The sequence below is a fragment of the Aspergillus udagawae genome (genome assembly GCF_001078395.1).
Source record: "Aspergillus udagawae IFM 46973 DNA, scaffold_1, whole genome shotgun sequence".
Classification (NCBI taxonomy): domain Eukaryota; kingdom Fungi; phylum Ascomycota; class Eurotiomycetes; order Eurotiales; family Aspergillaceae; genus Aspergillus; species Aspergillus udagawae.
Window position 1 is genome coordinate 1,271,145 of NW_025091264.1, and position 16,628 is coordinate 1,287,772.

Sequence of the window (16,628 nt, forward strand, 5' to 3'; positions counted from 1 at the left end):
TGTCCTCGTCTCCCCGTATAGCTTTTTAATCAACACGCGTTTTTGTTCTGTTGTACCTATTGTCTGCATTCTTCTAATCTTCTCACTGCGGTTTTCTTGCTTTTGTCGTTCTGCGTCGCCTGAATTGGTACCGAGGTTCGTTATCACGACCAGGAAGGGGTAAACGAAGAGCTGCAACGTTCATTCAGTCTCTACAAGCCTACATAACAGTTAATCCGCAGGCCCTCTACTTCTCGACTGCCCTCAGGTCTCTGTTTCTACGCTGACAGTCGTTTCCGGCCCGACTCCTACTCCAACTCGCTGTCCCTACCGCTTCTTTTTCGTATCCCTCGGTCAAGACGGAATAATACGGCAATTGTGTCATGGAAACGTTTTGATGAACCTGTGATTGTGTTGGATATTGCGCGGGAGGATCGATCATGATGGCATCTCATCATGGAACGCGTGAGCTGTTGGCGTACCTTCGCACAGCCTCCCCAATTGTACTCCTCCTTGTTTTTGTCGTGGCTTTCGTGACCAACTCCATTCGCACTGCTAGAACTGTGACCCAAAATCGCAATGCAGTGTGCACAGGACCGGGTGGACGCCCTCTACCGAAGCGGTCAAGAAGCACAATGGTCGTTGTGAAAGAAACACAGAAGTTCTCTCAGAGCGCAAAGCTGCTTTTCAAGTGGCTGTCGGTTGGTGTGCTCGTCACTTTGGTTGCCGATGCCGCCATCAATGTGGCCCATGTTATGGTTGCCAGATCGGAGCACTGGTGGTGTGGCCAGGCTGTGGTGGTAAGTGGGACAACTTGAACGATTGATGCGTCGTTTGTCGACCCCGCGGCTGATAGATATGTCAGATCTACGTTGTGGGTTCATTTTTCGTTTACGCGATAATCCTCGTCTCTCTGTTAGACAGTAAACCCTCTCCGTCTTCAACCCAGCTCATTCCATGGATTATTGCAATCCCTTTCGAATTGGCCATTGTGGGGGCCTCCCTTTCTATTTACTCCACCATTCACCATGAACCCGTGGTAGGGAACCCTTCCGGTGGTCGACTACGGCAGGGCATGACGGGATGGGAGTCAATGGAGATCGTCTCCAATTGTATCAGAGTACTCATGTTGGCGATCTTGGTTATAATCTACTTGTTCTGCTCGATCAGTGCGAGGACTAGTGCACGGAAGGCAGCCCGAGATCAGACCCATGGCCCAACCGAGTCGACGGGATTGCTCGATCCCGCGCACGCAGAAACAGGCACTAATGGCACGGCTTACGGCTCGACTCATGCCGCTCAAGGAAACCAGCAGCCTTCGAAACCGGCCGATCCATGGGTCCGTCCAACCACAGTTCCGTCAACCAGCTGGTGGGAATATCTCAGTGGCTATTCTTTATTCTTTCCTTACCTGTGGCCTTCCAAGTCCCGTCAATTGCAGTTGATTGTGATCATCTGTTTCATCCTGGTTGTTCTCCAACGTGTCGTCAATGTTCTGGTCCCCTACCAGGTGGGAGTGATCACTAATATCTTGTCGAAAACTGACGGTGACTTCCGTGTCCCGTGGTTTGAAATCTGTCTCTACATTCTTTACCGGTGGCTACAAGGCAATCAGGGCTTGATCGGTTCGCTGCGGTCTAGCCTATGGATCCCAGTGAGCCAGTATTCTTACATGGAGCTTTCGACGGCTGCCTTTGAACACGTGCACGGTCTCAGTCTCGATTTCCACTTGGGAAAGAAAACCGGTGAGGTGCTATCTGCCCTAAGCAAAGGCAGTTCTATCAATACCTTCCTGGAACAGGTCACGTTTCAGGTTGTACCAATGCTGGTAGATCTCTGTGTCGCCATCGGATACTTGCTTATTGCCCTTGACGCTTATTATGCACTCGTCGTTACTATCGTCACCTTTTGCTACCTTTATGTTACCGTGCGCATGGCCCAGTGGAGAGCAGAGATCAGACGACAGATGGTCAACGCATCGAGGCAAGAGGATGCTGTGAAGTAAGTATTGCCAATAAAATATCAGGAGGAAACTGAGGCTGACATGGTGGATCAGGAACGATTCTATGGTCTCATATGAGACCGTCAAGTATTTCAACGCGGAGGACTACGAATTTAACAGATATCGGGGCGCCGTTTCGGACTATCAAAAAGCCGAATACCATGTTCTCTTTTCTTTGACTTTGATGAATACGTCCCAGAATACCGTTTTCATGCTGGGTTTACTGATCGCATGTTTTATTGCCGCCTATCAAGTTTCTCTGGGCCAGCGGGATGTCGGCCAATTTGTGTCCCTTCTCACGTACATGGCACAGCTTCAAGGGCCTCTCAACTTTTTCGGCACCTTTTACCGCTCAATCCAATCGGCCTTGATTAACTCGGAGCGGATGCTCGAATTATTCAGGGAGCAGCCCACTGTGGTTGATAAGCCTGGCGCAATGCCTCTGGCTGTATGCAAAGGTGACATTAAGTTCGAGGACGTTGAGTTTGCGTACGATACCCGCAAGCCTGCCTTAAATGGTCTTACGTTCCATTGCGAACCGGGCACAACCACAGCACTCGTTGGCGAGTCAGGCGGTGGCAAGTCAACCGTTTTCCGTCTCCTGTTCCGATTCTATAACGCGAGAAATGGACACATCCGAATCGACGGACACGATGTGGACAAAGTCACGATTGATTCGGTCCGAAGACACATCGGAGTTGTGCCGCAAGACACGGTTCTTTTTAACGAAACTTTGATGTACAATCTGAAATATGCCAACCAAAACGCTACGGATGAGGAAGTTTTCGAGGCCTGTCGCGCTGCCAGCATTCATGATAAAATCATGTCCTTCCCTGATGGCTACAATACCAAGGTGGGCGAGCGTGGTCTCCGACTCAGTGGAGGAGAGAAACAGCGAGTGGCGATTGCTCGAACCATCTTGAAAAACCCCCGGATCATCCTCTTGGATGAGGCGACGGCCGCACTGGATACAGAGACCGAAGAGCACATCCAAGGCGCGCTATCGACTCTTTCCCGTGGCCGCACCATGCTGGTCATAGCACACCGCCTCAGTACTATTACCACAGCGGATCGCATCTTGGTCTTGCATGAGGGTAGGGTCGCAGAAAGTGGCACACATGATCAGCTACTGGCTATGAAAGGCCGGTATGCTAGCATGTGGCGCAAACAGATTCGAGCCCAGCGCGCGGCCGCAGAAGCGCAAGTTCTTCAAGATCGCGCTCAACGTCTGCGAAGTGCATCAACGACTGGTGTTGGAGACGACAGCTCCAGCCAGTCTGATGAGGACCGCAACGGCAAAGATCATCCGGCCACAGCTCGACCAGCGCAGGGTCAATATTCGGGCAAATCTTCGGATGATAGCCAGAAAGGGTAGAGTATGAAAACGGTTATAGCGTCATCCACCCCGTTTTTATTCTTCTCGGGTAAAGGAACGGTTCATACTATGGAGAGCGATTTCGTTTGTCATTATAGAGTTGACGGAGTGATGAGATACCATTCTCGGGTTTTCCGATTGATTTTCTGCCTTTTTGTGCTGTCATTGCCGTCCTACTATCGAGTTTATCGGCGTTCTGAGTGACTTACGTGATGGCAAGAAGTTTCTGGGATTTTGTAATTGCCTGGCCTTTACTTTGCAGCACGGGTGGAACAAAAAGGTTCAATGCTTGGATAGCAGGAACATTAGACTACCTATCTAATTACATCGCCAGAACGACTTCTTTGGCAGCTTTACTTCTGGGACTTACAGTATGACCGCGATCTTCCGTAGGAAACAGTAGTATGCTTGATGCCCGAGGCCTTCACATGTCCCCATAGATGTGTTGAAGCGGATTGCCATTGAGCAGGCTTCGATTGGCTGCCGCTTACATCACCGCTCCTCACCTGTTCCGTCCGCCTGAAATTCCAGGCATTAACCTAATCTAACTCAACAGCTTTTTCGATTCCTGGGCATCCTTTTCCATTGAATCGGTCCACGGCGGATGCCATTTTACGGATATCCCGCAGAGCGTCGATCACTAGAAGAAGATTCAACAGTCAACGTCTTTGCGTTACACTCACCCGCGGAATCATATCGACCTCGACGATGCAACCTCCATCAACCCAGTTACTCCGAGCACTGCGCACCAGCATCTCCGGCACACCCACTGGCAATCTTTGCTCAAGTATCCCTAGATGCAGCTCTGCCATACGATCGACTGCTCTATTAGGGCCCTCCCGCCGCAACAACAGCAACCATGCCCGCCCGACCCGAATGATCCCTCGCTCTCATACGCCAAAGCCAACCAGCCATGACCGAGGCCCACCTTCGAAGGAGGACACGCAGACAGATTTCGCCGCACTCAACGTGCTAGGCAATATACCCGCGCCGACGACCGCCATTGATGCCTGCCTTGATTCCGGGTTTCATCTGAACAGTGGGGTCAAAGTTACTGGTGGAGATGGGGTGCTGCTCGTTGGCGGGGAGGCTTTTGCCTGGAGGCCCTGGAAAGTCAATGAGGGCACGAAAGCAGGCATGTTGAATAAGAAGGGCCAGTTTGAGGTGGATGAGCAGGCGTGGGGGCTCCTGGGGCTTGTGTGGCCTCGTCCTGGTGAGTCGGCATTTTCCCCGGTACTCTGCCAAAGGCGTGCTGACCATGTTGGATTTCCTTTTTTTGCTAGACTTGCTACTTATTGGTATGGGGGCTTCGGTGTTTCCCTTGTCCCCTGATACGAGACGGCATATCAATTCCCTTGGTATTCGTGTGGAGGTGCTTGACACTCGGAATGCGGCTGCGCAGTTCAACTTGCTCGCTACCGAGAGAGGCGTTTCGGAGATTGCTGCAGCTATGATTCCTATTGGGTGGAATGGGAGGTAGAAGACTGATTCTTTCACATATGTGAATATGTCTTGAGGCGAATCGGTCCTTGATGCTTCTGTTATACCCATCCGTTCTGACCGCTAACTGTACACTATCTAATACATACACTCCAATGGTTCATTGTACTTCTTCATCGCCGTAGAACGTCAGAAGCGAATCAGTGCCCAGATGCAATTCAGGCCCTATTCTAAGTACAGTCGGGAGATGCGGTACGTACTGTAGGTTGGTTATCTGATCATGGCTTATCAAGCGAATCAGCGCGTGACGTATTCCAGGTCCCGTGAGCTGCCAAGCCGAATGCAGCTGCAGCCACAAGGGACTCCTGATCCCCAGCTTCAGGATTCCTCACTTTCTCGCTTTACGTTCGTTAAATGATTCAGTGCATTAATAGATTCCGTTGATCCCATTCTTTAATTCATCTGAGATATCCTGCCTAGTATGGTGCGAGACGAGCCTCTTTTGGCTCCGCGCCCTTCCTCGGAGAACGCTTCGATTCGGAATGCGGAAGAGGAGGATGCACTGCTGACCGGGGAGCGGACCGGGCGACGCCAGGAACGACGGGGCTGGCCTTTCTGGCGACAAGTCGGTCTCTTCAGCTGGGCGCTCCTAGCAACAATTGCTGTTATCGTGCTCGCAGTCGTCTACCAGCATGAGTCGAGCAAGACGAATGTTGGCTCGAGACCCCCCTGGGGTCCGGGACAAAAGCCGACCGGCAAACGCAACCTGATCTTCATGGTCTCGGACGGAATGGGCCCTACCAGTCTTACCATGACCAGAAGCTATAGACAATTCGCCGAGGGACTGCCGATTGACGATATTTTGGTGTTGGACGGCCACCACATCGGAACGTCGAGGACAAGGTCGAGTTCTAGTCTGGTGACGGATTCGGCTGCCGGTGCGACGGCTTTCTCTTGCGGTTTTAAGAGTTATAATGGTGCTATCTCTGTGCTTCCGGATCATTCGCCCTGTGGAACCGTCCTCGAGGCTGCATCGTTGGCCGGCTACAAGACCGGACTTGTTGTGACGACTCGGATCACCGATGCCACCCCTGCTTGCTTTGCTTCGCACGTGAACATGCGACAATACGAAGACCGGATCGCCGAGCAGGAAATTGGCGAGCACCCACTCGGGCGCGTTGTCGACCTTATCTTTGGTGGTGGTCGTTGCCATTTCCTGCCCAATTCGACCGATGGGAGCTGCCGGGCAGATGATCGCGACTTGGTCAGCGTCGCAAAGGAGAAGGGATTCAGCTACCTTGATGATCGGAAGGGCTTTGACTCACTGAAGGGCGGATCGGAAGCCAAGCTGCCCCTCCTGGGTCTGTTCGCGGAGAAGGACATTCCGTTTGAGATTGACCGTCGTAGTCAGAATGACGTCTACCCGTCTCTAGAAGAGATGGCGCGCACTGCACTCAAGATACTCAGCGATGCTACCGCTGATAGCGAGCAGGGCTTTTTCTTGATGATCGAAGGTTCCCGTATTGATCATGCCGGACACGGCAACGATCCCGCAGCGCAGGTCCACGAGGTTATTGCGTACGATAAGGCATTCGCTGCAGTGCTGGAGTTCCTCGAGAAAGACTCGACGCCCGGTGTTGTGGTTAGCACATCTGACCATGAGACGGGTGGCCTGGCCGCCGCTCGGCAGCTTCATGCCACCTACCCGGAGTACAAATGGCTTCCCGGGGTTCTAGCCAACGCCAGCCATTCCACCGAGTTCATTGACAACAAACTTCATGAGTTCCTCTCTACGGAGACGAAGAAGAACGAGCAGCAACGTTATGTTCGAGAGCTCTTGGAGAAAGGTCTAGGTATTACCGATGCCACAGACGAGGAGATCGATTCTGTCCTCGATCCAAATTCGCCGATAAGCTCCCAGTATCAGTTTGCCGACATAATCAGTCGAAGGGCGCAGATTGGCTGGTCAACACACGGCCACTCTGGTAAGTGCCAGCCTCTATAGCATGGAACATTGGAGGTCGGCTAACCGTTAGCAGGTGTGGACGTCAACATCTATGCATCCTCTTCGAAAGATGCCTGGCCTCTGGTTGGGAACCACGAAAATACCGAGGTCGGCCAGTTTCTGGCAGACTATCTTGACCTGGACGTGGAGAACATCACCAAGCGCCTACAATCATCCAGCGCCTGGTCGTTCGCGGGCGTTGGAGGGGTGTCTTCCGCAGGCCGGCCCTTCAGCTGGCTAGGGAATCCTTTGGGCGAGAACGTCCGCACCGAGGGCTTGGATACCTACCACGGAGAGTTCAGGAAACGCTCTATGGACGTGGACGGCATGGAGAAGTTGGAATGCGGGTGCGGAGGAACGCACTGATTAATTGAACAAGTTGAGCAGGTTTATATCTCATTTCCTTCAGGAGCACGGCGTTTGGACATATTATTATATCAAGCATCAATGACATTATACCAACCACAATCACACCATCGGGTTCAGTTACCTTCTTTTTCTACCATCATTCATCAACATTCCTGGCCACCCATAGACACCTCCCACCAAACAGAATTCGCTACAGAACAGGGGTAGCGGCGTCCCGAGGGAGAGCGAGCATCGTACTGACTACATACCCTTTGACCCTATCGTCAACCACGAAGAAAATAAAGAAAAAAAAAAAAACATACAACAGCCGGGATTCGCTGGTGGTCACCCACCCAACTACTAACCGGCCGGCGTGTGGCTTAAGTACGGCTGAGCGGACGGGAAGCCCTGTTTTCCACACCCTATGGTCGTATGTGCCTGTTTTGATTCAACAGAGAGTCATATACAGAGGACTATAACTATTAATTCCAGTCGACAGCAACTGTCAGTTGATACGTTGAGTGTATGTGTATTTTAGGTGTCGGAATATGCTGTAGCTGTCATTCTTCACGTGTTTGGATACTCTGTGGAGTAGAATCTGGCATGACAGACGTTGATGGCTTGATGAAGGTACTGATCTGTGGATGGACAGTGATAGAGCTGATAGAAGGCGTAGAGTTGAAAGTGTGGGTTGTTACAGTTGGGAAGTACGTTGCTGTGTTGACGCACAGGTCTCTTTGAATGCATTGCGAGATATTGAGAGATAGTAGAAGGATTGCATGGGAGAGGGCGGTATACTCTACTATGTATGCAGCTGCGAATAGCGTGGGATGAAAGAAAGCTTGTGTAGTTAGGTGACTGGCCTAGAGTCCACTACGGAAAGACTGCGAGCCTACAGAGCTTCAGGGACACTTTATTGTAACAAATCATGCATTGACTAGGGTATTACACTGTCAAACACCAATAGATGCAGAAACAACCATAATAGTCGAAACATGAGTGCAATAAACCTCCATCAGGCCGAGAGTATTAGCAGAATGGTGCATATGCATATGCGTATGTGTATGTGTATGTGTATGTATATCCAAAGGCGGGACTCGCCGTGGCAGGTGAGAACGGTCTCTCGAGGTGGGCGCAGTGTCGTTCCATGCGCACATCATTACTTTAACATGAAACATCTGAATCAGAACGGTGGGTCAGAAAATGAACTAGTTAATCGAGTGTATATCAAAGGCGTTCCGGTCGGCTTTTGAGGGAGAGGGGAACGCCAGGTATAGAACAAGAAGGGCAGGGCAAGAAGTAGGACATCTGCCGAGATGACGTGAAGAAGGCATGCACAGGAATATCCAAGTCATGGGCAAGAAAAGTATAAAGAAAGAATATCCAAGAAAAAAGTGTGGGAAGTGTTAAGTACCCCGTTCACAGGGTGACCAGAGCAACAACGGCAACCAGAACAGCGAAGAAGGATCCATTCAGGACTCGCTCGTTCTGAGACGGAGCAGCGTTCTTGTTGCTGCTGGCAGAGGTCTCGCCGCCCTGGCTGAATCCGGTGGAGCTGCCAGAGCCGCCCGAGGTGCTGGTACCGGAGCCGCTGCTACCGCTCTGGGAATTGCCAGGCTCGTTTCCAGAGCCACCATTGCCAGAGGGGACAGTGTTGGCGCTGCTGCTGGTCTTGTTCGCAGATCCCGAAGCCGACGAGCTGGCGCCAAGGTCCATGTCAAGCCCGGTGGCCCCAAAGGAGGCGAGCACGGTGTTGTTGTTGGTGATTTGAACGGAGCTTTCGAGACCGGCTTTGTCCTTGAAGATGTATGCCTTGTTGCCCTTGGCATCAGCACCGCTGGGAGGGTCGTAGCATTCGACGGTGATTTCGCCGAAAGTGGCGTAATAGTAACCAGTCTTCTTGATGTCCTCGTGATTCCAGTCGATCTCACCGCCGGCCCAGGCAATGGTACCCGGGGCGTTGCTGGATTGACCAGCGGGCCACAGGGACAGCTGCATTCTGGAGGGCGTCTGAGGGTACATGTATTGCTTGCTGGTCTCGTTGTAGGTGGATTCCTTGGTCAGAGTTCTCTTGACCTCACCGTCGACAGACCATGTGATGGCTTCGGGCTTCCAGTCAATGGTGTACTCGTGCCAGTCGCCAAAGGTGTCACCACCAGGAACGGATGCGTTTCCGCCGTGGCCGTCTAGGTAAAAGAATATGTGAGTTAAACTGCAAAAACCGTGGTCCGCAATCCACCATTGAACTTACAGTCAAGAAGTCCCTGGAAGTAGTAGTTAGTCTGAACATTGGTCAGGTCAGCACCGACGAACTCGTAGTCGATCTCGTCCTTGGTGTCAGACAGCAGAATGAAACCGGTGACCACACCAGCGCCACGGCTGCTCTTGATCTTGGCCGAGATCTTGCCGTACCAAAGGTAGTGGTTGTTTGCGATCAGGGTGCCGACGCTGTTCTTGGGCATGGTGAGCAGGAGGTTTCCATCCTGAATCTTGGGAGCACCGCTGTAGACCCAGTCGTATTTGGTGGCATTGCCCAGGTACTTGGTGTTCTCAGCAGCGCTGTCAAGGTTCGACCAGTCCTTGTAGGTCTTGCTCTGGCAAACAGGTTCAGGGGTACAGGAGTTGAGAGAGAAAGACAAGAGAGGATCGCATCCGCCCAAGCAGTAAGCGCCCGTACCACACTGGCCGTACACTGGGGTAGAAGAATGGTTAGGTTAGGTCTGAGCAACTAGGTAGTCTGGAACTTACAAGAACAGCAAGGCCATTCTTCAGGGCAGTGAGAGTCCGCGCTGCAATTGGGAGGGTCGGAGGCAGCCGAGACTGTTGTAGCAGCCAGAGTGGCCAGGAGAAGTGAAGAGCCAATGCGCACCATGGTGGCTGATATTGTACAAGAGAATGGATATGTACAGAGACTGGGGAATAAATGTGTATAGACAAAGAAAGATCACCAGCGGAGTGGGCGGGTGAGGGAACTGTGAAGAAGAATCAGTAATGAGAAACACAGAACCCCTTTGAATATTACAATATTTTATGGGTTCTTTGAGGAATGGAACGTACCAAAAGATTGAGCGAGAGTTGAACCAGACCCAGAACTGGTGAGGGTCGGAGTGGGACAGTGGACGATTATATGGAGAAGTATGCAAATAGGCTGGCGAATACAAAGCGCAATCAAGATGACGCACCAATCAACGAAAGGCTGCGGTCGATTTTCAACGAGGGGAATCAGCAATCGCTGGGGAATTAAGGGGAAAGAAGAGGAGGAAAAGAAGGAGAAGCAAATAAGAATAAGCGAAACGAGTGTGATTCTTTCCCTTTTGCCCCTCTTGAGTTCTTTGTGGACTTTTGTCTCCGGATCGATCAGCAAGTAGTACCGAGCGTAGTGATAATCTTCCGTCAGACCACCAAGAGGAGAAAAAGGAGAAGCGATCAGAAGTCGGGGGGCGGATTTTAAATAATAAAAACAAGCACAAAATGAATTTAATAGGTGTTGATAATAATAATTTAGTTTAGAGACATCAGAAGATTATTGGTCCTGGAATCGACTATCACTTGTCTGGATGCATAAATCGACCAACTGGTACCTAAGAGTATCTATCTGTCTAAGTAGATACTCCGCCCGTGAGTTGTCATACTAGCCCACCGTTTCCATACAGCAGCTTCAAGACATCTGGAGCTGAGTTGACCCTGAAGGCCCTGAACAGGGTCCGCATTCGGTCAATTCCATTCCTTGAAGATGGATCATCTTGATTTCCGATCGAAGATGATGATGGCAATAATTGTGATCATGTTCCTTCAATAAAGAGACAATGACCTCAATCATCCGATCATCTGAGCGCGAAATTTCGAGAACAGTCAGTCCATCCACAAGTCACAACTACCGAATGGAGGATGGCATTACGGAGTATTGCCCGCTGATATGCTGGAGTCAAGAGCCTTGTATTTACAAAACACACAGGGCCTAGTTGCTGGACCCACAGCCACCAAAGTCAAGTTCTGCGGCTTCTGCCTGCTCAAGTGCCCATTTCCAAGAACAAGTCTGTTACTATGGGTTTTTAGATTTAAATGGCGCTACCCTTCATTTCCAGTACATAGTCCCTAACTCTCTGTGATTCGAGAGGAAATTACCTAGTGTAGGGTAATATTTGTATTAGGCGAAAATGGAAAGTCATAAAATACGCTCAAGACAAGCACGGGACCCTCGAGAGACGCCAAAGGAGACACCTGACCACTAAGAAACGACCTCCAATTTGTCTCACCCATATGCTGGACTATTAAATCAATCACCAAGCCGGAAGGAAGAAACAGACCCCTAAGAAAACACACCAGATTTGATCCATCCACCTGCATCCACCATTCATATTCGAATTGATGAACTGCTCTGAGCCAATCAGATAATCTCTTAATGGCCCATTTGATCGGAACTGTAGCTATAATCAAAATAATGATATAATAACATGGACGCTCTCAGCAGACTGCTACTTCTGGCAATGCAGATTGTTCCCTCTAAGAGTCAAGAACCAAAGTGTTTTCAAATTTCTTGGACTCTTGGTTGGCTTCTTGGTTCCTCCTTGGATTAGCGACCGCCTCCAAAAAGAAACGAGATGACGATAGCCTGGATTGCACTCTTGGCTCTTGACAACCCAGAAGCATGACAGACAACTCAAAAGGAAGGATTTGAAGGATTGAAAAGATTTATTTTTATTTTTAGATTGCCACAGAAGTCTTACCTCTCGCCACAAAGTCTGTTCCATGCGCTCATTGGAATGCCGTTGAGCGGTTAATTACCGCTTATGGGTTGGACAACCAAATAATACTGCAAAGAAGGAAACAATTCAAGTCTCCATGGACTCGGTCTTACCAGATAGATAGTGATGCATTGTTATCATCTTTACTATAATTCTCGTGCTTCATGGCGATGATGCAACAGCTGCTGGCTGGAGTTGGACAACAACGGTAACATCATAATTGATTCACCCCTTTTCTTGCAACCATGCCAGCATGAGTTTCACAGCATATACTCTCCTTACTCTAAACAAAGAACTATCAACAGCGTTATTGTAAACCTCCAAACCTCATAAAGTTACTTGCAGCACCTCCCATGTACAACAAACAAACAAGAAACAGTACCACTGGGCAATCCTTCCAGCCTTCCATCAACCTTCCATACATATCGTGGAACAATCTTCGGCTTGCGGACAACCTGCATTCCAATAGACATCATATCGACGCCATATCTGAAACCCTGTCAGATGGTATTACCTGTTGTTTCATCACGAATTACTATTCTATCCCCACCTGATGATCATCATTGCCGGCTGCATCACATTGTAGGAAGCGTACGTGTGCTGTCTACGACATGTTCACGTGCCAGGAATCCTTTTATGTAAGGAGGTTGGGTACTGCTACAAGCCTAAGTACAGTAGGAGGGTAGACTAGTCTAGATACATTTTGAACTTCCATGAGTCTCTGGCGTCCATACCGACGCGGTGGTCTACTCCGCAGAGCAGTGCATGATAGCAGACAGTTAAAAATCTTGCCATAACAGGACATTCCGGCTCGATCTACTGCAGGATGACCTACTCGAGTACAATACCATAGGCTCATTTGAACAGAGGTGGCTTGTAAACTGATATCGACCTCACCGAGGTTGAACGATCGTTCCCACGAGTTAAAGGACCGTCCGTGTTGTGCTCTCATTCCACGGTTTCCACCACTACTCCCTATGAAGAAAGTTCCCACTCATGAACAAATTGCCCTTGCTTATCAGGTTCTCTTCTCGACTCCTGATATATCCACTTCATTTTCTCACATGAATTCATTCCATCAGTATCGTGGCCATACCATGACCTTTTCCCGCCCCGCCGCTCCGCGACAGCGTGATATAACAATCCCATGATCAGCGCATGGATTTCTTCGCGAAGTTCAAGTTCTTCGCAAAGCTGGGGCGTGCTGTATCCTTGACCAAAACCAACTCCTTTTCGCAGGGATCCGAGGAGTAAGTCACCGAAACACCACTGTAGACAGAACGGGTTTCCTTCCACTTGTTGAAGGCCTCCAGGACTCTGCGAGCAACGGCAGTGCTCGTAAACACGGCAGTAGCTATGTTATGGTTAGGCTTCATCCATATATAACGAACTGCAACATAACACAGCTTGGAGCACTCACCGTTTCCAGTGTTAAAAACCCAGAGGAAGTCGATGCTGCCGAGTCCAGCGACGGCACGAATGTCCGACTTCCATTTCTCCGGCGACATGTTATCGGCAAAGAGCCTCTTTCTCGCGAAAGACAGGCGCCGACGCTCTCGGATGGGCTGGTTCATCCGACGGTGATCATCGTTCCAATCGACGATCTCGGCCATCTCGACAGTGTAGCCCGTGCCAAAGCGCCCGTATCCGAGCATCTCCTCCATCTCCTGGTTCGACTTCACGAAGGCAAGTGCATGAGAGGCATACTGGAAGGTGACCCTGGTCCTTTCGTTCGTCTCAACCCGAATCTCCTGCAAGGGACCTTCGTGGATACGGGTGGTGATGAAGCGGATCGCCTCCCTGGAGACTCTGCCGTAAATACGTACGACGCCCGCTTTGGCTTCAGCGATCTCGGGTGAGAGTGGTGCCCCGGAGAAATCCATGGCTCTCGGGCCATTCTCGCCATCAATGCTGTGACTCTGCTTGGATCCGGAAACAGACGACATCGACATCGGCGACAAGTAGTGCAGTGTTTCCTTTGGTTGGCACTGAACCTTCGCCGTAGATCCGGCAATTTGAGCCCAGCTTCCAGCTCGATTGCCGTGACCCCTGGCAGGCTCTTTGTTCTCCTTCTCAACCTCATTCATAAGGGCAGCAACAGCTTGCTTCTGGATTGCGTCATGACGCATGCTCTGTTGGTTTTCGGCACCCATGTTCCTGCTTGGGAGCTATTATTGCGTGTTAGCTTTGTGACCGTGTAACAAGATGACCAGAAAGTACTTACCCCGTCATCGAGCACGTAGTCGCTATCGGGAATATGCTCGATTCCTTCAGAGAAGGCATTGACGATCATGATGCTCAACTTTCCCAGTTCGTTGGCCGGCTTGTGTTGCTCATGTTTGCGGAACTGCTGTCATCAGTTCGCCGTCCCGATTACCTCCATGGTTAGAGACTTACGTGACAGGCAATGCGATTCAGATGGCCCAAGGCCTCAGCCATAGCCCCATCTATGGTATACACCGTCATTGTCAGGACGATTAAGATGCTATGCCAGTTTGTCGGGGAGTCCCGGTTTTGTGTTGAGAGGTGTTTGTACGTGAGAGCTCAGTTCCGTATCCTGTTGCAGTGATGTTGATGTTAGACACCAGGTGCAGCGGAGTGAGGCCTTTCTAAGCTAATAGGGTTACTCACTGCTTAAGCTATTGAAGAGTATTAAATGGCTCTTCGCTGGACAGAAGAATGGAGGAGGGAGCGATCAGGACAGGCAAGGCAAAGATCAACACAGACGGCGGTGCTCTTTGCATCAATGAAAGACAATGTTAGCCGAGTAGAGGTCAATAAAGGAAGTTGAAGATGGGCAGAGTGTATTTGCTGTTTCTCAAAGGACCCTTATGTTCTCAGTGTTACTCTGTGAGGAAGGTGAACATTTCTCGCGAGTATTTGAGCATCTAGATTGATAAATAAGCCGTCAGAGCATAATCTGATTACAAAAGAAGGAGAGATGCAGAGAGAGGAATAGAAGAGGCTGGAGCAAGTGAAAGAAAAAAGAGAGAAGTAAGGTAGGAGATGGTTTAAGGTATATTCTCTCTCAGAGAAGTGAAGTACTGTACTCAATTGAAGGCCATTTTATCCTACTATTATCCCCCTAGAAGATTCTGATACCCTTCCTTATGGATTTGAAGAAACTACTAAGTGCTAGCCAGATTAAAATTGATCACTTTACTGAGTTCGTTCATAATCTCCCAAGATATTCTCTAACTGGTGCCTCGTGATATAAGGCACTATAGATTGAGTACGAGACACCATTGATCCTCTTACTAGATTCCTAGGACGCTAAAAGTCACTTTACACCTAGTATAAGTAGAAGCTCACACCTTATAGCTGTGGATGCTTGATTATCTTAAGTATTTGTGGGTATTGAGCTGCCTTAGTATCCACAACTTCCTACACTAGCATCTCAAGTCTCTGAGGTTGTCCACAGAGGCTGTAGAAAATCTCGAGCAATTCCAAAGCCAGTCCAGCAAACAGGCCCCTACGACGAATAGCATCGTCAGATACTGACTTGTCGGTTGGCCAAAGGCCTACGCCTGCGGTTGTAATGCGGATACAGAAGAATTGGTCGTGAAGGTTTGAGTTTTCCTGTGTGAAGCAAAGTCAGAATGAAATATTTGAAAAAGTTTGGCCACAGATGTCACACACTGAGATTATATATACAGTATCTAAATTTTGTATGGTAGTCAAGAGAGGGGAGGGAAGTCTCTCACAAAGCTATACCGGAACAAGGTCAGCAACAGATTAGAATCCACGGATGTATCTAGCTGGAACTTACTGAGCGGGACATTCGTAGCCCGATGGGTTCTTGTTTAGGTAAAGCTGGTGGTACTCCTCGGCATCCCACCACTGGCCGGCAGGTATAATCTGCGTTGAGACAGGCTGCTTATACCACTGCTTGGAGACTTTATCCGTGATTTCCTCCGCGACCTTGTGCTGCTCCTCACCGTGTGTGAAGATCGCACTGCGGTACTGTGTGCCGACGTCAGGGCCCTGGCGGTCCTTGGTCGTGGGATCATGCATGCGGTAGAAGAATTCCAACAAGGAACGATAGCTGACGACCGAGGGATCAAAGGTTAATTGAACAGCTTCAGCGTCTATCTCATAAAAAGAATAATGTGAGCATCATGACTTTGACCGACGAGTCCCAAAGAAAGGCAGCAACATACGGCCGGTCGTTCCAGTGCACACAGCCCGATACGATGGGGAAGATGTCGATCCACCACAGTAGCCTACTTTAGCATCGAGAAGGCCCTTTCCATTGCCAAAGTGCTTGCGGAAGAGATGCTCAACTCCCCAGAAGCAGCCCGCGGCCAATGTTGCTTTTTGCGTGTTATCGGACATGTTCCGAGATGCCGATTCAGAGGTCAAGGATAGGAAAGGAGAGCCAGTCGAGAAAGCACGAAAGAACCGTGAGAACAAAGTCGATCTAATTGCTGATGGAGCAAATGCCATCAACCAGGCGGAATGCGTACTCGGATAATCAGGGAGTCGGACCTTTGGAAATAGTAAAATTTCTGAGGGAGCGGCAAAGGCGGAATGTTGCGATTGCGGGGGGTGATGATGATTCAGATGAGGAGAAAAGGCGGGCTTCCTTCCACTAGATATTGGACTTTTGTGAGACGAGAAACTTACGGAGATATAAGGAGGTAATTAACGTCTTTATAGAAAGTCTACCTAATTAGAACCCACCATGGCTTCGTCGACGCTTAACTGGCGTCATTTGGTGCGATGACATAATCG

The 16,628-nt window shown here is 49.8% G+C and overlaps 6 protein-coding genes and 1 non-coding gene across 7 annotated transcripts; 3 read left to right on the forward strand and 4 right to left on the reverse strand.

Annotated features, from left to right (window-relative positions):
- Nucleotides 1–422: 422 nt before the first annotated feature.
- hmt1 (putative vacuolar ABC heavy metal transporter (Hmt1)) lies at nucleotides 423–3,356 on the forward strand (the record flags this gene model as incomplete). The annotated part of the gene is made up of 3 exons (XM_043285941.1): nucleotides 423–779; nucleotides 929–1,980; nucleotides 2,036–3,356. 3 exons carry the CDS (start codon nucleotides 423–425, stop codon nucleotides 3,354–3,356), a joined length of 2,730 nt encoding a protein of 909 aa, XP_043141876.1.
- A 708-nt stretch (nucleotides 3,357–4,064) lies between these two features.
- On the forward strand, nucleotides 4,065–4,836 carry Aud_000429 (Mth938-like domain-containing protein; the record flags this gene model as incomplete). The annotated part of the gene is made up of 2 exons (XM_043285942.1): nucleotides 4,065–4,569; nucleotides 4,640–4,836. The coding sequence occupies 2 exons, from the start codon at nucleotides 4,065–4,067 to the stop codon at nucleotides 4,834–4,836; spliced, it is 702 nt and encodes a 233-aa protein (XP_043141877.1).
- A 240-nt stretch (nucleotides 4,837–5,076) lies between these two features.
- On the forward strand, nucleotides 5,077–7,167 carry Aud_000430 (alkaline phosphatase; the record flags this gene model as incomplete). Its single annotated transcript, XM_043285943.1, has 3 exons — nucleotides 5,077–5,201; nucleotides 5,277–6,781; nucleotides 6,836–7,167. The coding sequence occupies 3 exons, from the start codon at nucleotides 5,077–5,079 to the stop codon at nucleotides 7,165–7,167; spliced, it is 1,962 nt and encodes a 653-aa protein (XP_043141878.1).
- Nucleotides 7,168–7,465: 298 nt separating this feature from the next.
- On the reverse strand, nucleotides 7,466–7,585 carry Aud_r0001. Its single transcript, XR_006253251.1, has one exon. It is a non-coding gene; the product is annotated as a 5S ribosomal RNA (ribosomal RNA).
- Nucleotides 7,586–8,568: 983 nt separating this feature from the next.
- utr2 (putative cell wall glucanase (Utr2)) lies at nucleotides 8,569–10,021 on the reverse strand (the record flags this gene model as incomplete). The annotated part of the gene is made up of 3 exons (XM_043285944.1): nucleotides 8,569–9,335; nucleotides 9,401–9,841; nucleotides 9,898–10,021. 3 exons carry the CDS (start codon nucleotides 10,019–10,021, stop codon nucleotides 8,569–8,571), a joined length of 1,332 nt encoding a protein of 443 aa, XP_043141879.1.
- Nucleotides 10,022–13,045: 3,024 nt separating this feature from the next.
- Nucleotides 13,046–14,360, reverse strand: Aud_000432 (uncharacterized protein; the record flags this gene model as incomplete). The annotated part of the gene is made up of 4 exons (XM_043285945.1): nucleotides 13,046–13,248; nucleotides 13,315–14,062; nucleotides 14,119–14,241; nucleotides 14,292–14,360. The coding sequence occupies 4 exons, from the start codon at nucleotides 14,358–14,360 to the stop codon at nucleotides 13,046–13,048; spliced, it is 1,143 nt and encodes a 380-aa protein (XP_043141880.1).
- Nucleotides 14,361–15,571: 1,211 nt separating this feature from the next.
- On the reverse strand, nucleotides 15,572–16,229 carry Aud_000433 (peptide-methionine-S-sulfoxide reductase; the record flags this gene model as incomplete). Its single annotated transcript, XM_043285946.1, has 3 exons — nucleotides 15,572–15,602; nucleotides 15,664–15,982; nucleotides 16,055–16,229. 3 exons carry the CDS (start codon nucleotides 16,227–16,229, stop codon nucleotides 15,572–15,574), a joined length of 525 nt encoding a protein of 174 aa, XP_043141881.1.
- Nucleotides 16,230–16,628: the final 399 nt, after the last annotated feature.